The 22106-nt window shown below is 37.4% G+C and overlaps 1 protein-coding gene across 4 annotated transcripts in view; it reads left to right on the forward strand.

Annotated features, from left to right (window-relative positions):
• LOC132151647 (E3 ubiquitin-protein ligase PDZRN3-B-like) overlaps positions 1-22106 on the forward strand; it is a 98568-nt gene that overhangs the window by 63079 nt on the left and 13383 nt on the right. Inside the window, exon 1 of one of the 4 annotated variants that reach the window (XM_059559913.1) lies at positions 18253-18564. The exons of the other annotated variants lie outside the window; for them this stretch is intronic. Coding sequence (XP_059415896.1) covers positions 18493-18564 — 72 coding nt within the window. The 5' untranslated portion in view covers positions 18253-18492. Of the gene's footprint in view, positions 1-18252; positions 18565-22106 lie in introns of those variants that run through there. 4 annotated transcript variants of the gene reach the window in all.

The raw sequence follows: 22106 nt of genomic DNA on the forward strand, positions 1-22106 counted from the left end.
AATGAGCTAATTAAGTGGATAAAAGTGTAAAATTTCTCAGTTTAAACATTTGCTACGTTATCTATGTTCTATTGTGAATAAAATATTGCCTCATGTGATTTGAAATTCCTTTAGTTTTCATTTTATTAAAATTTAAAAAACGTCCCAACTTTTCCGGAATTCGGGTTGTAGAAGGTTTGGAGACATCAATTTCATGTAAATGCTGTTCTGTTGAACTTTCTATTCATCAAAGCATTTTGAGAAAAAATTTAATAAAATAAAATGTTTCCACAAAAATATATTAAGCAGCACAAATGTTGTCAACATTAATAATAAATGTGGATGTTATTAGAATGATGTGAAACTGAAGACTGGAGTGCAATGGCTGATGAGAAGTCAGCTTTGCCTTCACAGGAAAAAAAAATAACATTTTAAATATAGAATTATTTATTAATATATATTATATAATTATTTAATATATACAGTTTCACAATATTACTGTTTTTACTGTGTTTTACATCAAATAAATGCAGCCTTGATAAGAAAGAGATATTTCTTTCAAAAACAATACAACTCTTTCAAACCCCGAACTTTTAAACAGTATTTTAATATAAATAATAATTTATTCCATTGCCTTGTCATCAAGTCTTTTCCAAGTGATCTGAAGTCATTTTACTGTTTTATATATAATGTAAGTATTTTTTTTTAAATGTTAAAATTGTTAGATTTTTTTTTCACACACTTTTTCCATAAACATTTATGTGTCTGTGATCAAGATCTTAAAATGCTCAAAGAATTCATGTATCACTGTACACAGCCGTCTGTCTTTTTCTGAACAAAAGTGAAGCTTCAATCAAAAATGCTCATGCTTCATTCAGGTCTTTTTGTCTCATCTATGTCAAAACACAAACACGGTTAGTTTAAGCATTATGGTGGCAAATACTGCATTAGCATGTGTATTTTCCAGCAAAGCGCACCCAACTCTACATTACACAACTGTTTCTTTCAAGGCGTGAGGATTTACGGGCTGTTAGGTGCCAGGTGTGCCGTAACTGTAAAATATTTATGTGCTCACTGAAAAAAATGTGCTTTGGTGCTTAAGTTGGTCTGTTGTCTATTGAAGCAGGTCTCTGTTGACATGTTACAATGTCTTGTTTTAAAGAGACTGAGGGAATGTGATTGTGATTGTTTGCCCTGCCTTCGGGACCAGCTGGATTGGGAACCATTACTCTGGAGGTGAATTAGATTGGAGGAGAAGAGATCCCTCTAGTGGACACGTCAGTGCAAATCATTTTCCAGAAACCTTTAACACTCAGATCACTCCTCTGCAGAATTTGATTGAATGATTTAATGACTGACTCTTGCTTGAATTATCATATTGGAACAAAAAAATGTAAATCTTTCTAAAATTTGAAAATTAAAAAGCTTAGTAACTTATTAATATTTACTTTATTTTATTTTTAGTGAGTTTACAAAATATAAAAGCTTACATTTGTACTTTTTAAATTATTTAATTTTAGTGAGTATTTAAAAGAGGTAGGACTTTAAATTTGCACTTACACTTGTTTTGCCATAATAGTAGTCTTTCAAAATACATTGAAGTACCATTTAACTACCATTGAATATGACTTTACAGTATCATGATGATCTTACCGTTATTGTATTATGGTATCACCATGTTAAACATTAAAGTGGCAGAAAGATGTTGGAAGATATGTGTAATTATTTCACATGAATTGACTCATAAATGAGCAATAATTGTGTAATTGAAGTAATAGTTTAGTTCAGTAATAACAAAGCTCGTCATCACTACACACTTACGGAGAAAAGCAGAACATTTAAGTGCTGTTATTGTAGTACTTAATCTCTTTTCTGAGAGTCATTGTGTTTAATATAGGCTCTGTCTGTGTTTGAAGAGCTTGGGTTGTAAGGCAGACTGTTGCAGTTTCTGACAGTGTTTGTTTAGTTTAGATGTACTATTGTAAGGCTAGAGGAATCTGAGGGGCAAGCTCAGAGCAGACACTGACATTTGTTCTGTATCCGACCCCAAACAACCGGCAGACATCAGAATGCTTTTTTGGTTGCTTCAAGGGCTGTTTAACTCAGCAAACAGTTAATAGAAAGTTCAACCTGTGCTTTTGTGGAGAGGAGCCCATCTGTCTTTGTCTAAAGATGTTTGAGAAGTATGCGGTCAGAAGTGACCAAAATTGCTCTTACAATTGTTTCTCCAACATGAAATATAATAATGAAATCATTTAGTTTCTTTATAATGCTGTGAGACTCAGTGCCATGATCAGACAGAGGGTTAATTGACATACACAATATTTTATTTTATTTATACACACACATGTATGCATATATATATGTGTGTGTGTGTTTATATAATAATATATATGTTAATATATATTATTGTTGTTGTTGTTGTTTAATTGTTATTATTAATATAATAAATAGTACTATCACTGAATGAAAACGGTACCACATTTTCCCCCTTTTTATGACTCTTGATACTTTAAGACATGCTATTGCATCATTGTGAACTTTGAAACACTCTTGCACATAATTTTTAGCACAATCCAAACTTATTCCACCTGATTTTGATCTATTTTAGCTCTGTATGCTGGTAATGACACAGCGTTGTGCCTTTGAGCTTGTGTTGTCATGGTTGCCTGGGTTGCAGAAACACAAACACACCCATAGATTCTTATTGTTCTTACTGAGAAAGATACAGTAGCTTTTGAGAAAGTGAGTGTGACGAGTGGGGGGGGGGGGTCCGAGAGCCGTGGGAACGGAGTGAGGCCGGTGGAGTGATTGGAAATGAGCGACACCTGCGACAGTCACCAGTCTCGAGTCCCACGGAGGAGATCTGAAGGATACAAAAGAGGAGCGATGGCAGTGAAGGACGAGAGAGGACCAGGCCTGGTTTTTATTCAGGTTTTTTTTTTTTTTTTTTGTGCGCGACAGTCATCCACGAGGGGCTGTCGCACTGTTGTGTGTTTATTTTGTAATTAAAGTTCATTTTGATTGTCCACCGGTTCCCGCCTCCTTCTTCCCGAGATTATGAAGTTTGTACCCCGTTACAGTGAGCATTAATGGGAGGAAGATGTGTTTGGATATTTGGTGGTCTGACATTCCCTGAGGGCAGGGCAAAGTTAATATAATGTTTTAATTAAGTGACACTACTATTAATAATTGGAATAAAGTATAGCAAAAAAAAAAAAGATAAAATATTTTATTATTATTATTATTATGTATACAAATAAATTGTTCATTATTATTTATTATTTATTAATGACAATTAATGATATGAGGAATCTATATACTTGGAGCAAATGTCAATAACATGGTCTCTCTGTCCCCAAAGAATATATAGAATTGCTTATCACTTTTTAGTTAAATTTTATAAACGTAATATATAAAAAATCTGATATAATATTACTTGGTATTGAAAGTACATATTAGGAACAAGGAAAACGTTATGTCTCTCTTTTTTTAACAAGATCTATGAAAACCTTTTCATTTCCTCCTCCTTCCCTCGTCTTTACCTCCCAATCTCGAATATTTGGTTGCAGCACTTTAATAGTGTTCAGCCCTCTGTCATAGATTGTTACCAATAAGGGGCGCTAAAACATTGAAAATAATTTCTGCTATCTCTACAGAGTTAGGCCTAACACTTTAAAGTAATATATTAATAATATATGTATTTTTCCATGTACTCTGCAATAGCTTCTGTTTGCGTGGACAGTAAATAGATAAGTGTTAACGCCAAGCAAGCTCATTCATCTTTTTTGTATGAATTTATTATATGTGAAGTCTTCATTGATTGTGAATACAAGATTTTTGTTGGGATGAGAGCATGACTGTGACATTTTCAGTCAAGCAAATTATTGAATTCTATGCAACCTGAAACAAAGTTCTGAAATTACAGTGGAGATAAATCAGTGCATAAGGTTAATGGAAATGTATGCAATAAACCACAGTTCAACGATTGGAATTGTGACATTACCTTCAGCTAATCTCTCTTGTTTGCTGACGCATTGGTCAGTTGATGATGGCTGAAACTGACATTTTGCCTAACCTGGTTCTGCAGTGAAGCCTTCATGGTAATCGTATTACAGAACAACAAAATGCCCACTTCACTTGAGCTCTGTCTCTCTCTCCATATACCCAATGACAGTCATAAAGGTTCTTTGAAATGACTACAGCAGCAATCATACTTTCTTCAGTTAAGTTGGGGTACATGTTCTGTAGTTTGATTGATGCCCTTATAGTGCCATTTCTCTGGTTCTACCTCACTTTGGGGTTTGTTAATGAACAGTTGGATATGATGAACAGGTTCACAAGCCAGTCTATAGCTATTTTAGGTTTCTTGACATTGTGAATTTCTAGATATATCATATGTTGGTATGAATCTCTCTCTCTCCCACTCTCTCTCTCTCTCTCTCTCTCTCTCTCTGTGTGTGTGTGTGTGTGTGTGTGTGTGTGTGTGTGTGTGTGTGTGTGTGTGTGTGTGTGTGTGTGTGTGTGTGTGTGTGTGTGTGTGTGTGTGTGAAGATCCCTGCTCACCTGTTTGCCTCATTAGTGTGCTGGTGTTTGGTGAGCTGTGAAGAAACATCAAAGTGGAGTTGTGGGTAATGAATCTCCATCATCCTTGAGACACTAATACTACTGAACATAATAGCACTCCTCCTCACTCCCCACTAAGAGAGAATGAGAAAAAAAAAAAACAAAGAAAGGGAGAGAGGATAAGGGAATTTGTTGAAGCAAGTGAATCAGGTTGGTTTAGGAGATTATAAATACACAATTTCCTTTCTAAATGATTCATTTAATGGATGCCATATTAAATGAACCACGTGTTCTAGTCTAGTTCTGACTAGGATAATAAAATACATTGTATGGATAGCTACATGTTTTGTTGGTTTGTTCATTGAGGTATTTGATCAGTTTACATTTTTCAAGTACCATTCATACTTCTGCGGAAAAAATCTGACTATAGTTTAAGCTGCTTTTTTTAATGTCCAAAGTGATACTGGCTCTAACCAATTCATTGAGATTGTCTACAAAGTCCACCTGCTGGTGATCTTGCTGATCAACCAGTTTAGACCAGCTAATGACCATAAAGGACCAAATCTGACTGGTTATTTTGACCATATAAATCGTTCTACCACCTTAAGCCTGTTCTGCTTGCACACTGGGGTTTATTTCTGCACATTACATTCTGAGTTAAAGGATTGGTTTACTGATTTAATTCATAAATGCACCCTGGAGCTGAATATACATGTACAGTAGGAGCAAATTTGATTTGGGCAATTTAGCAAGAAATATGAATGATTTACAGTTCAGGGCTTCGTGTAATATTGTTGTTATGTAGCAATTATTGTATTTGCCTCATTTTGAAAGTGAAAAGTGATGTGACGTGGCGTCCCATACTCTGAATTTGTGCTCTGCATTTAACCCCTCCAAGTGCACACACACTGCACAAAGTAGTGAACACACACCCAGATCAGTGGGCAGCCCGGGGAGCTGTTGGGGGTTCAGTGCCTTGCTCAAGGGGTCTCACCTCATTTGTAGTATTGGGGTTGGAAGAGAGCACTGATCATTCACTCCCCCCACCTACAATCCCTGCGGGTACTGAGACTCGAAACCACGACCTTCGGCTTACAAGTATGACTCTTACCACCAGAGCTGTGGATCAGCTGCATGATGTGTTTCTTTTTTTTTAAAAAGGTGACTGTTTTAGAGGGCCACGGTTGAAGACCCTTTCTCTCCGCCCCATCACCCATCTACACACACCCTCACATATAACACAACCCCTGAAGGCTCTGCGAGGTCCCGGTGTCAACATTTGAATGGCGGGTACAAAGTTAGAATTCATTGTTATGGTTTCTGGGAGAAAGATGCGGAGCGGCCACTGTCACTCACCCGTTATGGTGACAATGAAGGGGGCTCCTCCTGCCCTCTTCCATTTGTGTCCTTATTGAATTATGGCACTGGTTCTCTTTGTGTGTTCTGGCAATAGTAATTGAAAACATGTGACAGAAAAAGCAGCCAGGAGAGAGAGGATATGCCTCACTGAGTATGACTCCATTAGAGAAGGCAAAGTCAGAGAGAGAAGCAGTGATTAATATTACAGAGAGCCTGGGGTTCAGTCATAAACCTGATGGCTTGTGGGTAAATGTTTTCTTTCTTTCAGTACTGAAGTCCATGTTTCAGTTTTAGTGTGTTTTATATTAGTTTAAAAAAAATTGCATTGCCAAAAGCAAAATTGCAACTATATATTAGAAAAAACATTGCAAAATACAGTAATCAACTTAAAATACCATACAATGATGATGATAGATTTTATTTTATAATTATCCATTAATATGATGTTATTTAATTAACATTAAATAATGTTAAATATTACAATACATTACCTTATTATTAATACTTTGTGTAAGAAATTATTATAAAATCTATTAAAACTAAGTAATTTAAGTGGTATTTGCACACACACACACACACACACACACACAGATATACATGCATTCAGAAATTGCTACTAAATTTCAGTTCAGTACAGAGAAATGGTAACACGTTCATTTAAACATGAACATAAAACATGCTGCAACATTTATTTTTACAACTTACAAAAAAAAAATCACATTTGTATGTCTGGCCTCTTTTCAGGTGTTTATAAGAGGGGTGTATTTTTTCATACAAGTCACAAGTCTGCATATACCAAAATTTGCCAAACTGTTCGCTGTGATTTCTCAGACAGTATAAAAACTATACAATATTTTATATCTAACTAGTGTAATGCCCTAACACGCTCATTAGGATTTATCAGTCTGGTAGCACACAGACAGTATGATTTTGTCTCCCTTTAGGAATTGAACTTTTTTTGTTTCGGCAGTTGTGTGGCACATATCATTTGAGACATTGGTTTAGATGCTCAGTTTTCTATTTGCAAAACACTCTCTCTGTCTTTTGCACACTCCATAGTATTGTATGCCATAATGTCAGCATTTGCAGAGTATTTTGGCACAAATTAATTTGGAATTGGAAGAAAATTATAGGACCTGGGGACTGTTTAAAAGCCTCAGAAGACCATTTCCTCCCATTCTCAGCCCTTGAAAGAGGGGTCACGGGAAGACTAGGGTAAAATGATCAGACAACAGCTCTTAGAGAATTAGAGCCACGCTAATAACCCTGGAGTAAGGGAACACTGTGGCATTCGCTAATGGGGAAACGTCTTTGTGGCTGGAGGTTGTCCTTTGAAAGTAACAACAAATACACTTAAAAGCTCCCAAATGACTTGATTAGCATTTGTCACTGTTCTTCTGCTTTTGAAAACCATCTTCAAAGAGCTTAGTTCTTACCACACACCGCTTTGCGTCATTAGCATTGATGTAATAATAAGGCTGTTTAATCAGAATATGTTTTTTTAACAAAAACCTAGGTGTGCTTCATGATACATTTGATTCGACAGAAATCCTTCCATGCATGGGTCAACCAGATCCTTTTTCATGCATTTTCTTAAGAAGTCAATGTAAGGTTGGATAACCTTTTAGAAAATTAGACATTTAAATAATGGCAATTGTTACAAATGAATTTTTCATTTGTGCTAAAATGATTAGAGACTGCAGTCTGATCCCTAAGACGATGGTTTTTCAATACAGAAAGGCAAATCCGAGGTGAAGATTTGATAAATTGCACTTTGATTGTTATCTTATTATACTTTGACAGGTTATCCAATTTAAAACATCTCGCTAACGAGATTTGCATTGTCTCGAGTGGATCTGTCTGAAGACAAACAGGCAGGAAATGTGATTGCACAAAGTGAGCTGATGCAAATGTTGATGCATTTAAGAGCAGTTCTAACATTTAATAGGAAATGTTCAGATTGGCTGTGATTGTCATGTGCACATTTTCGCTTTCAGCGTAGAAAGACAAATGGGCTATATATATATATTTTTTTTTTTACATAAATATATATATATTTTTTTACATATATATATATATATATATATATATATGTATATATATATATATATATATATATATATATTAGGGATGGGACGGTATGAAAATTTAATATCACGATTATAGTGACTAAAATTATCACGATTATCAATATTATCACGGTTTTGTTGAAACGAGATGAAAGTGTTCAAAAATAGTTGATGCTCAGACTGAAAACATTTCAGCAAGTTTTATATTTAATAATCAACAAACAACTAATAAAACAAGCAACTCTATGCACTTAATTTAAAGAAAGATTAAATTCTGTGGCATTTCCTTCCTTACAATGAAAAGTGTAGAAGCATAGAAAAGCATAGAAAAGTCACTGACTTTCGCCATTCCTTCTCCAAAAAAACATTGTGCGCTGCGCTTGCGTCAGACTGTTGCTGGCTGGACATGATTTAATAGTGAGTTATTAAAACCGCGATAATCAAACACGGTTTTAATGATAATTCATTTTTAAACGATATTACTAACCTTCAGCACATTTTATCACGGTTATCGATAAAACCGGTTATCGTCCCATCCCTAATATATATATATATGTATGTGTGTGTGTGTGTGTGTAAAAAAAAAAATTACAGAACAGACCAAAAGTTTGGACACACCTCATTCAAAGAGTTTTCTTTATTTTCATGACTATGAAAATTGTAGATTCACACTGAAGGCATCAAACTATGAATTAACACATGTGGAATTATATATGGAATTATATACATAACAAAAAAGTGTGAAACAACTGAAAATATGTCATATTCTAGGTTCTTCAAAGTAGCCACCTTTTGCTTTGATTACTGCTTTGCACACTCTTGGCATTCTCTTGATGAGCTTCAAGAGGTAGTCACCTGAGATGGTCTTCCAACAGTCTTGAAGGAGTTCCCCGAGAGATGCTTAGCACTTGTTGGCCCTTTTGCCTTCTGTCTGCGGTCCAGCTCACCCCTAAACCATCTTGATTGGGTTCAGGTCCGGTGACTGTGGAGGCCAGGTCATCTGGCGCAGCACCCCATCACTCTCCTTCTTGGTCAAATAGCCCTTGATGCCTTCAGTGTGACTCTACAATTTTCATAGTCATGAAAATAAAGAAAACTCTTTAAATTTTGAATGAGAAGGTGTGTCCAAACTTTTGGTTTGTACTGTATATATATATATATATATATATATATATATATATATTATTCCCAAAAATAAGTAATCAGAGTAGAAATGTAAAAGGTGTGTCAGAGGTAATCTCTAAAGCCTGTTGAAGAGGACGTATCTCCTTGAAATTCCCTGATCGGCTTGCAGTTCATAAATGGTTGAAAGACTAAAAAGATTATTTTTATCTTCCCTTTTTCCATAAAATCATCTCTGACTGGTCTTGTTCAGATGTTGACAAGGTTTGTGTGTAACCTCAATGGCCCCTGCTGTCCTGTTTGTGATATTTCAACTAAGATCTTACTTGTATTTTTAAATATTTCACTTTGCATATGCTAAATTAAGATAACAAGTTCTACTGTATCTCACGAGGACCCCTGATTGGCACACCAAGGTTTAAATTTGTAAATCGCCTCATTTGACAATTACAGGTCCAAATCATGTTTGTACTAATTTAAGATCAGGCATTGTTGATTCATATATTTCGATACAGTGACTCTAAAACTGATCGAGCAGCAGCTGTGCTTTTGTAAAATGCTTGATAAAATTTGCTCTTAGTGCATTAAGAGCCATGGGCTAAATATGAAATATTTTAATATCCCATCTAATAGTAGTGGTGACAAGCACTGGGAGTTAGCTCCGTAAAGGAATGTCATGGCATTTAGATAATGAACCGTAAATATTGTTTTATTAGACTTGGGTTTGCGAGTGAGGAGGTTTTATTGTGGCAAAGGTTAGGCCCTGATTTTAATGCCCTTATTATAGTCGTTAATTCCGCTTTGTACCGGCGAGGGCAGATGACTGTTCACTGAAACCCAGCCAGGGCTGAAGACATATTACAGTCGTGGCCAAAAGTTTTGAGAATTACATAAATATTAGTTTTCAAAAAGTTTGCTGCTAAACTGCTTTTAGATCTTTGTTTCAGTTGTTTCTGTGATGTACTGAAATATAATTACAAGCACTTCATACGTTTCAAAGGCTTTTAATGACAATTACATGACATTTATGCAAAGAGTCAGTATTTGCAGTGTTGGCTTTTTCAGGACCTCTGCAATTCGACTGGGCATGCTCTCAATCAACTTCTGGGCCAAATCCTGACTGATAGCAACCCATTCTTTCATAATCACTTCTTGGAGTTTGTCAGAATTAGTGGGTTTTTGTTTGTCCACCCGCCTCTTGAGGATTGACCACAAGCTCAATGGGATTAAGATCTGGGGAGTTTCCAGGCCATGGACCCAAAATTTCAACATTCCTGTCCCCGAGCCACTTAGTTATCACTTTTGCCTTATGGCACGGTGCTCCATCGTGCTGGAAAATGCATTGTTCTTCACCAAACTGTTGTTGGATTGTTGGAAGAAGTTGCTGTTGGAGGGTGTTTTGGTACCATTCTTTATTCATGGCTGTGTTTTTGGGCAGAATTGTGAGTGAGCACACTCCCTTGGATGAGAAGCAACCCGACACATGAATGGTGTCAGGATGCTTTACTGTTGGCATGACACAGGACTGATGGTAGCGCTCACCTTTTCTTCTCCGGACAAGCCTTTTTCCAGATGCCCCAGACAATCGAAAAGGGGCTTCATCGGAGAATATGACTTTGCCCCAGTCCTCAGCAGTCCATTCACTATACTTTCTGCAGAAGATCAATCTGTCCCTGATGTTTTTTTTTTGGAGAGAAGTGGCTTCTTTGCTGCCCTTCTTGACACCAGGCCATCTTCCAAAAGTCTTCGCCTCACTGTGCGTGCAGATGCGCTCAAACCTGCCTGCTGCCATTCCTGAGCAAGCTCTGCACTGGTGGCAATCCGATCCCGCAGCTGAATCCTCTTTAGGAGACTGCTGGACTTTCTTGGACGCCCTGAAGCCTTCTTTACAAGAATTGAACCTCTTTCCTTGAAGTTCTTGATGATCCTATAAATTGTTGACTTAGGTGCAATCTTAGTAGCCACAATATCCTTGCCTGTGAAGCCATTTTTATGCAACACAATGATGGCTGCACGCATTTCTTTGCAGGTCACCATGGTTAACAATGGAAGAACAATAATTTCAAGCGTCACCCTCCTTTTAACATGTCAAGTCTGCCATTCTAACCCAATCAGCCTGACATAATGATCTCCAGCCTTGTGCTCGTCAACATTCTCATCTGAGTTAACAAGACGATTACTGAAATGATCTCAACAGGTCCTTTAATGACAGCAATGAAATGCAGTGGAAAGGTTTTTTGGGGATTAAGTTAATTTTCATGGCAAAGAAGGACTATGCAATTCATCTGATCACTCTTCATAACATTCTGGAGTATATGCAAATTGCCATTATAAAAACTTAAGCAGCGACTTTTCCAATTTCCAATATTTATGTAATTCTCAAAACTTTTGGCCACGACTGTAGATTTGCCAATCAGAGGCTGAGAATGATCTTACATCAGTTAAGACCATAGACTTTATAAAAACATGGATGTAGTGTCCGTGACATCACCCGTAGACTCCTGAAGTCTGTTTTTGAAGCTTAAAGTGTACAGAGCAGGCCATCGCCATCTTGGCAGCGCGTCACCACGCGACTCTCCCGGACAATCAAAAATGGGCAAAAAGGCGGGAGCTAGTTACTGAAGCCACGCCCACCTAGCGCGACGGCAGTGCCTGCAGCGGCAATCCACCTTTCACTCAAGTGGCCACGCCCTTAATTATGCAGAACTTTAAGTCTTAATATAATTTAAACGGATGAGTTGTAAAAAAATTAGTGGTGGGCCATTATCGGCGTTAACGTGCTGCGTTAACGCGAGACTCTTATCGGGCGATAAAAAAAAATATCGCTGTTAATCTATTCTCAAAGTTGGGTTGAGAGCTGGGTCTATACTAAGCAAGCTATGATGACTTTCACCTTGATATTTTATATAACCGACTGGCTGAGGCCAGCCTAAAAAGATGCTCAGGACAGTTGACGGACCACTGCTGCGCATCGTCACGTAAGCTTATCTTTTTCACATGTTTTTAAGCCTTACCGCTCGTCGATTTAAACATTAAAGCATCCAAACACAAGACGCGGAAAAGCTGAACAGAGTAGCTGGTTACTCTTACGCTGTGTTCGGTGCGCACGCGGAGAGAGAGACGCGTATTACGGACAGCGACAGTAAACCGAGCTCTCTTCTGCGAAGTTCTCATCGAAGTCCCTCCTGCACCTGAACTAACAAATACAAACTGCAGTTTGAACAAACAAAAAGATGTGAAAGAGCCCAATTCAGTACTCGTGGTGTTCTGGTGTTCAGGGCTCACGCAGAGAAAGGCGTCTCAAAACACTTGAACATCGAATTTGCTTATTTATGCATACATACAATATTAATACATACAAAATACGTCAAAATATCCGTCTTGGAAATTATGCTCGAACAAACTGTCAGTTATTTCTTAAGTGAAAGTAAACAGTTGAGGAAAAAAATGGGATATGTATTATATTGGATGCATTCATCGTCTCTTAAAGTGACCGCGCCTAATTTAGCTACTGGCTGCTGTAATGTTAATCCAAGAAAATGAAAGAAAATCACTCACTGCTCTTGACTGAATTACTTTGTAGTTTTAACAGTCAAACCAAAAATTATTCAGACACCAGATATAATTTTTGATATATATAGCAAAACTGTAATAATGTGAGAAATGTTGAAGGTGTCTGAATAAGGTTTAAGGTTAAGGTTTGATTGTATATTTCATTTTTACATTGAAGACTATCCAGTGCTATTTTACATTTAATTTTTTGGTTTCTGTACCTTGACACCTACAAACTTGGAAAAAAACTTAAACATTGGTGTGAAACAGGCGTAAGGTTGTTTGCACCTTGTGCAATGTGGAATTAGTTTACAGCTTTTTCAAGCACTTTGTGATGCATTTTGGAAACAGGAGATGAGCCCCTTTTCTAATGCACCACCTAGCTTGATAAACCCCTTCTCAAAGACTTACTGTTTGTCAATTTTATTTGGGTAACACACATATTCTGAATGCCTTCGGCAGAATTTGAATGAGCCATTGTAATCTAGATTAATCTAGATTAATCTAGATTAATTTCCAGATCACAGTGAGATAAATCTAGATTAAAAAAATTAATCTGTGCCCACCACTAAAAAAAATTCACCCCTTCACAATTGTCATGAAGGGGAAAATTAGCTATTTAGACCAAAATAATTTTTTGCACCAGGCTGTAAACATGTTTTTTTTCTGCTGTAATGTGGGGCATTTTAACATGGGCAGTCTATGGGACTGACTCCCTTTTGCAGCCAGTCGATGAATTACAGTTTTAGTCACTTCCTTATTGGCTTCACGAGAGAGAGAGGGAGGTTGGGGCTTGGTTAAGACCCACCACTGTCATCACCTCTGGCAATTTATTATTCACAACTAAATCCGTTTTTATCCTCTCAGTGTGGAGTCTGACAGCTTTTCACTATCAGTTGTTCATTTACTACAACTGATAGTCCTCGACCCCATTCTAGGCCTTTTTGTGGCTTTGTCACTAAAAAAAATCCTTCCAAATAGTTGGTGGTGTCTAATAATTTCAGGTGTGTGCTTTTGTGGCCATGTTTTTGAGATTTCTTGATGCCTTCTGAAGAGGACAGACAGGATTTGTATTCTCTCTCTCTCTCTCTCTCTCTCTCTCTCGTTGCTAATGTTACTTGTGATTAAAAACATCAGAATCAGTTTTGCATTGCATACCACCGTTTTTTAAACCATTTTTAAGAGTTTATGGAGTTCCATTTATTGCACATACATACATGTAAATAATGTATATGTATGTATAAGTACATGAAGGTTTTGAGGGGTCATATTATCTTAAATGTATCAGTTCAGTGTCATATTATCTTAAGTTTAATATTCTTTATGTTTTTGCAATAATGAACAGCTGACTGTATGTTATGTATGAATTTGAGCTCTGCATTTAACTGCATCCAAGTTGGGAGTTCGGGGCCGTGCTCAAAGGGTCTCACCTCAGTCGTGTTATTAAGAGTGGACGAGAGTCATTTCAAATTTCAGAGACTGTTATAAGTGCTTCCAGAGTTTCCCCTCATCATCTGGTGTCTGTCCATCACTGCAGTGTCCTCTCCTCCCCCACCGTGTCTAACAGCCTCTTGCTCTTTAAACTCTACTCTGCTATAAAAGTGTGATGAGCACCTTTGAATCTCTTTTTCTCTTCCTTGCAGAGCTTAAACTGTCCGATAGAGAGAGTGATAGTGTGACATTTAGCCTAGTGGTGCAGCAGAAATGCCAGGGCATGGCTCCATTAACTCCCAACCAGACCTAGACTAAACTCTGATCTACAGCGATCTACATAAAAAAATGATTAAAATTCATGTTTAATAAAAATAAAATAAAAATACTGATCAAATAATCCGTAGTCGCCTTGACAAGAATGTAATGACTGATAGATGTATGTGTGTGTGTGTGCGTGTGTGTGTGTGTGTGTGTGTGTGTGTGTGTGTGTGTGTGTGTGTGTGTGTGTGTGTGTGTGTGTGGATGCCAATTGTCATTGTGTGTTTAATACAGCATTATGTTGTTGGTGTTTAATTTGCCTTTTTTCTTCTTCTTCTTCTTTTTAAAGGCTGTATAATGGATGTCAAGGCTTGAAATGATAAACTCGTTTGGTAACTGGGAAATGTATTGTCAAAATTTGTTGAGTATTTGAAAAAAGTCTCCACTATGGCATATAAGCTGTTTTAACAATGTGAAATTCAGCCTGAAATGAATGCAAGTACCTCCTTATATTTGGATTAAAAGTGTTGTTTTCGACGAATAATTCATGCTACTGTGATCTCCTCGGCCCCCTGTTGTGGCTGTTAAAACATCAACAAAGACAACTGTTAAACTGGTCCAATGGGACCACAGCGAGAAATCTGGAAGAACAGGCAATGAATATGAATGTTTGCATCAGAGCTTAGACCCAGAGCAGGAGGACACTGCTCTCTCAGCGCTGATGTTGTCTTAATTAAAGTGGGGATGATGTAGCCGCCGGCCCCCTCCTGTCAGCTCACCTCCCCTCTGGCCCTTCCTCCACCTCCCATGTGGCTCCTGACACCCCAAGAAACATCATTATCTGTGACCTGAGCTGCTTCTTTTGATTAGCTCAGGCAAAAGGAGTCCTTCTTTCACTAATGGACAATTTTTTAAATCTTTTTTTTTTACTCTTTCTTTCCATTTTTTTCTTTCTTTTTTTTATTTTTCCAGAATTTAAAATCAGTAGTTCCCCAGAAAAGGAGGGAAGATACACTATTGGCCCAACAACAAATCATTACCACGACAAAAATATTTACAAAATATTAACTTGTTCACAGTTGGGTGGTCAGTAGATTTGAATAAAGACATCGTTCAGATTAGTACAACATATATATATATATATATATATATATATATATATATATATATATATATATATATATGTATATATATATATATATCGAAGATTATATTTAAAAATTAAAAAAATAAATATTAAAAACTAAATAATAAAATTTATTAAAAATGAAATACAATTGAAAAGTGAAATACTACTCTTATTGTCATTCTTATTATTGTCATTGTCATTCTGTTTGTGTCTGTGCAAGTGTTTATAAAGCTTGAATGCATGAGAGTCGTGCCTGGATTGTAATCTTCTTGCTGGAGGTGAGGTCAGAGGCTAATCCACACATACACTCTCCTATCAAGACCAAACATTACCTCTAGGAACTGAAGATAGAAAAGAAAGAAAGATGTCCAAATTATGATACCATGTCTTCAAATAAACCAAACCCTCATCTGCTCTACATGATGCCTCTTGCCATAATTTGTTTTCTCCAGGAGCTCTGATAACATCATTTGATTTCAAACATTCAGAGCTGTCAATCATTTCAAAATCAAGAGATGCCGGGAAGGGATCATGCATGCTTACATAGAGAGGGGACAACAGGATGGTCCAGGAATGATGTGAACATTGGAAGAGAAATTATCCTATGGAGCTGGACTGGGAATCGGCAGGAAACTGGGACAGTTATATATCATATGGAAACATCTGTTCTGAGGAAATCCCTCCACTGCCATCAGATTAAGCATATACATACAAATACGGTTTAGTTCTCATCATAGCCTTTCTCACAGAGGCAGGTAGGAAAGGATGGTCCATGCCAGCTAACTTCCTGTGCTGCTCCCTGATGACACATTCCCGGTCAATGAGATGAAAGTTCATACAGGAAAGAGGCAGCTTAAACACATCTGAAATAATACTTTCTCATCTGAAAACCCTGAGTATACAACAAGACAAGCCTTTAGCATTCCATTGATATCTTTGGAGAGCAAAACCTGTTTATGAAAACATCTGTACGGAATGTGGACAGACATTCAGCTGTCATCTCACAAATAAATAACATGCTCTATTTTGTCTGACTGGCTTTTTAAATACCCATTGATATCAACTCTTGTTGTTAAGTTGGCCTGTACGTTGTATTTCCACTCGAGATGCACCATACATTGGCCGATGTTGGATGATATTGGATATTTAATTTACAAATTTAGATTATATTTATGTCAACCATTAATCTATTGAAATGTAGTTCTGCCATGACAACTCTCTTGAAAGTTTAGCATGGTAATATAAATGGCAATGTCAATGTGTTTGGTCTTGGAGGAATAGATCTGCTGCTGAAGGGCAAGTACCGAGACTTGCAACAGCCAGTACATTCGTGACATGCTGCTGTGAGCATGTAAGAAATACAGCTGCTGCACATATAACATATTAGATAACCCCATATAAAAACATACATGAAATCACCTCGTAGCAGATCTATGCAGGTGGAGCTGGGGAAGGCAGAGGTTTTCTGAAGCGCAGGGCAACTGCTATAGTGAGCACTAACTGAGTATTTGAATATTTGAACAGTAAGCTCATTGGCTGCTAATACAAAAAGAACCAATCAGCTGCGCCACGTGAATAATGATGCCATTATATCAGACTGTGTTACAACCTATCACCCTGCGCAATCTAGAGTTTCATGACATAACTTTTTATTTTTATTTTTAACATTTAATTACAAAATGAAATCTTTATTTAGAAATAATATTTATTTATTTTTACTATTTTAATATCTGATATTTATCAGCTTGTGACCGAATATTTAAAAAAATATTGGAATTACTGTATATATTTATTTTTGTTATGACTGGTTTGTGTTGTTAAATTTGCGATTAATAAGGGGAGCACTGGTAGCAGTCATTCATTTCTAGCCAGAATTGGCAATCTCTTTTCCAGGTAGAATTTGTGATAAAGTCGAGTTGAGTTTCACTTCCAAATGATCCATTACAATGGTTGAGTAAGATCGCCTACTAGCAACCTGTTGTACAATGATTTGCAAAAATCCCCCATCAGTGTATTCAATTATATCATAGTTCCCTTTGCGTGAATATGGAACAGTGCCCCAGCATGGTTTGACATCCTTCTAATTGGCACTTATGTTTGGTTGGTTGAGTGGCACCACAGTGGTGGACACGGCCGATGCCAGGTCTGCACTGCCCTATTGTCAGCTATGGTGCTGTAAAGGGCAACTCACGTGTTAGCGGGGAACCAGGAGCACAGTGTCGTTTTGCATCAGTCACCTCGGCCTGGTCCATGAGGCGAAAAAAAAACATTCGGTCTGTAGATTTGTTTGCTTGGCTGTCAGCCTACTTATTAGGGAAGAAAAAGCCCCAAGGATTGCCCCGATTATTCTTTTGTCATGCTTGCTGTATGCAAAAGGTCAGCGAAATAAAGACAAAACTGAATATTTGCTCTGCTCATTGTTTTTATAATTCTTTACAATTCTATTATCCTACAATATTAATGAAGAAAAGAAAACCTCTTCTGTTGCATTAACAATTATTTGAATGACTTGTCACAGATTATTGCAATTTGCATAATTATCAGACCCTATTCAACATTCACCGTTGTTGGCATTATGCTCTTGTGATTACGCATCAGGTGGAACGAATAATGAATATGTCCTCAACAGACTGAAATGCACCCAAGTCACCATGTACACACAGCAGCTCTGTAAGACAGCCTCCTAATGAATATGCAATGAGGAAATGTTTAATATGCATAAGTGGGTGTGCATAAGTAGGAGAGTGTTGCTGGTGAAAACAGACAGATCCAGAGGGAGGACTGACTCAGACCTTTATGCTCACACTCATAATGAATGTTAGTTCATGCTACAGAGCTTGTGTAAAGCTTACAGAATAAAGGAAGTGAGAAACACTGAAGAAGGAGGAGGAAGAGAAAAGACAAGGTGTGTGGTCAAGAGGGCAGCCCCACATGTGAAGGAGCAAGAGACAGAGAGACAGAGGGAGGGAGCGCACTGAGTTCCTGCTCTCCTCCAAGAGAAAGACTAAATGGTGTGATCTGTCCATGATGGGGTGCAGAGTTTGTACTCTACAGAAGCCTCAAGAGCAATACAAACTGCTATATGAAGCATGCCAGGTAACTGATCTCCTTTTTATTTTTTACCGGAAGTTGTTCATTGGAATTGATCTCAAACAAACACAAAAATAGCTGATTTATCCATTGAAATGCTGTATCATATTTATGAAAGTGATTTCAGACAGAATGCTAATTTTGGAGAATTATGTTGTGGCATTGGGGTCTCAAATTCACTTCACTCAATTTCAAATAGTCTGGTCCGTAGTCTTGAGCTATGAGACTATGGTTGGAATAGCTTATATTGTGACAGACAGTTTATGAACGATCATGTTTTCACTCCCTTCTTCTCTCATTAAAACAACTAACTCTTCCATTCTGAGGCTGATTGTCATTGTGTGTTTATATCTTACCATGTAGACTATTTAGCATGGCTAGATTTGAGCCAAATGTACACATCACTTCTGCTTTTGTATTTTGTTTAAAAAGTTTTGACGCTATACTAGTGGTTTGTAGAAAGTAGATTTTTGAGAGAGAAAAACCTCTCATTAATTCCAAATATCAATATTTGATATTCAGAAGAATGCATATCGAGTTTTAATATGTACAATATTGTAAAATTGTTTCTAGCCAACAGATATTTCTGAACTTGTGCCATTTCATGCATATGAACTGTGTGCTTGTGAGCAGTGTGCATTCAGCTCTTTTGTCAGACATTGTTGTAAGCTCTGATTTAATTTCCTGTGGATTTTATGATCCCGACACTTACGGCTTTAGGATGTCTGACACAATATTGCTGGGAGGCTGTAGATGAAAACCAGTAGGGGCATCTAAAAACACAGCCAAAAACATGCTTGTAAATATATTTATGCAACATATTATCACAGATATTGACAGTTATCAACATAAATAATCCATTAATTGTTCCAGTTTGGGAGCTTTTTTGTTGATTTGAACAACTCACACAAACTAAAATATGCTAATATATTCAGTTTGTGATGGAAGGAATCACCATTTTTTGGCATGAATGCATCTGGAGAAATTGTACGACCACATTGTTAGCACTTCCTTACCTAGGGATACATAGGTGTTTGAAGGATGCTTTCAGTAAACCTAATGAGTGGCCACTTCGTCTTCTCCTTTCACTATGTTTGTTGTTTCTCTGCATAAGCTGTTGATGACAGTGCAGTCGCTATTGTGAAAGAGTCTGCTTTGATCGTACAGACTGTGTGAAAATGGGACTAAAAGCTTTTTTCCCACTAAGGGTCGAGCGTATATGTCTGTGTTTATTTGTGTGTGCACTACAACAGTAAATGGTCTCTGTTTGTTAACAGGCCAACAGCCGATGTTGGGCTTCAAAGGAAGCGTCTGCCTTTTCAAATCACTCTCTGCTGGAAAAAAAGCCCCAAAAAATAAATGAAACAAGAAAAGAGACAAAGACATTTTGGGCCCATCATATGAGCTCTTTATCCAACCCACTTCTCCATCCAACTGCATCTGTCATGCTGCTGTCAATTACTTTTGATTGGCAGGCTGTTAGTAAAGGGAACCATGCTGGTTTTTGTAATGCTGCTCTCATTTTGTCAGTTGCTCGAAGCTGGGTCATTGCATGCCTAAGAAAAGGTTTGGCAGACAAAGAAACTCCTCAGTGTTTAACATGGCATTCATCACACGTTGCGTGATATTGGTATGTCATCTGAGAAACTTTGAATTTGCTGTGCTTTCTCTGGGGATTGCAGATGATGCAGCTGTTTGAACCATTTTTGTCTGGGGTAATACATCAAAGAGAAACACCATTCATCTGTACTGAATGAGACAATGTGACACTGCCAAAATGAAGCATGAGCAGTTGACTTTTACCAGTTAATTTAAGAAGTAAATAGCCATCCCTGCTGAAAACAACACCATGGGATGTGTCTGTAATGTTTATAGACAATGTAAATATAAATTGTACTTAATTCTAATGTATTTCTGTGGTTAAATATTACTCTTTTTAAGTGTGATTTATAATGAACTGGTTTTTGTGGTAAAATGGACTAGTTTGAAGTGCAAGTTATCTGTTTACTCATCCTTTCCCAGGCACCCCCTTACCCATGTGTCCAGCTGGACTCAGCTGACCTTTCTGAGTATGTGCATAAATACACTCGTGAGACTGCAATATGAAATTGCATTATTGCAATGGATTGATATTTGTCTTGAGGATTTAAAATGGAAAATGATGCATTATTGGGGAGATCTGGAGGTCTGTTAGAATGTGTATGGTTCATTGGGTGGCATATACTGGGGATCAGGCTTCCGACCGGGCCGGTCCCCAGATAATACACACAGATTCTCTTCATTAGGGAGTCTGGCACTGCTTCTAGCCCTCTCTCTGTCTCTTGCTGTCCCTCTCTCTCTCTCTTTTAGAGCTCCCCAGAGGCTGACTGATACAGAGGGATGCCGTCCCCTCACATAAACACACTCACCTAGAGAGATTCATGGGCACACAGAAATGTTTTCACAGGCCCATGTGCTCGAGGACCACTTTGAATTGATACAGAACTAATTTGTGCCAATTCAGTCAAAAGAATTAGTTCATCTGAGTCATTCATTTGTGGCTTCAGTGGTTGATGTATTCTTATTGCCATTGTTTTTGGCCTTTTCATTATTTCATGTTTCAATATAGAGTGGTGCAATGAAGTAAGTCATGACAGAGTATTTTATGATGCTCTGTCTTTTTTGGAAGGAAATTAAACCTTTTCTTCAGCAAGGACACAATAAATTGGTTGCACTTTATGTTACAGTACATGTACTTATAGTGTACTTACAGTGTATTTATCTAAGAAAGTTCTGGTAATACGAGGTAAATACATGGGGTAGGGTTAGGTTTAGGGATAGGTTCAGGGTTAGTACCTAGTTATTACATACTATAATAAGTACATAGTATGTACAAGAGGAACATGACTAAAATAAAGTGCTACCGATACATTTATCAAAATTGACAGCAAAGACATAATGTTTTCATTCAAATTAAATGTTCTTTTGAACTTTTAGACATCAAAAAATCCTTGAGAAAATTTTTTATCAGTAACAAGATTCGGGAGTAGCACGTCAGATACTTAGCACAGGTGGAGCACACTTAAGATAATCAACACTAGGGTATAAATACAGCTGACTTACCCGTCTCCATTGACGGTTTATCAGCATCCCCCCTCCATCCCATCTCCTCCTCTTCGAGTTCATTTTACACTTTTATATCCGGGGGGTGGCTACTCTACTCTAGGTTCAGGCCATTCCCGAGCTCGGAGCCCTTCCCCGGACAGTACGCCAAATATGCATTATAATACGTCAGCTAATTATATGTAAGTGTGAACTTGTGAAACATATTAGGCAGGAAGAGGAAACATTGATCATAACACTTTTTTTAGGCACTAAATAATAATATTAGTACTGTAGTAGAATATTAGTACATGAAGGCAGTCTTGGTCAGCAAAAAGTAAAAACATTAAAAAATTGGACCAAACCCAAATGTTTGAATGGTGGTGATTTGTTGAATTTTTTTAGTGCCTTGCATTCATTGTGAGCACCTTAGCTTCCACTGTGCTTTTGTGTTGCATTCTGGCAAC

Source organism: Carassius carassius, chromosome 10 (genome assembly GCF_963082965.1).
Source record: "Carassius carassius chromosome 10, fCarCar2.1, whole genome shotgun sequence".
Lineage (NCBI taxonomy): Eukaryota > Metazoa > Chordata > Actinopteri > Cypriniformes > Cyprinidae > Carassius > Carassius carassius.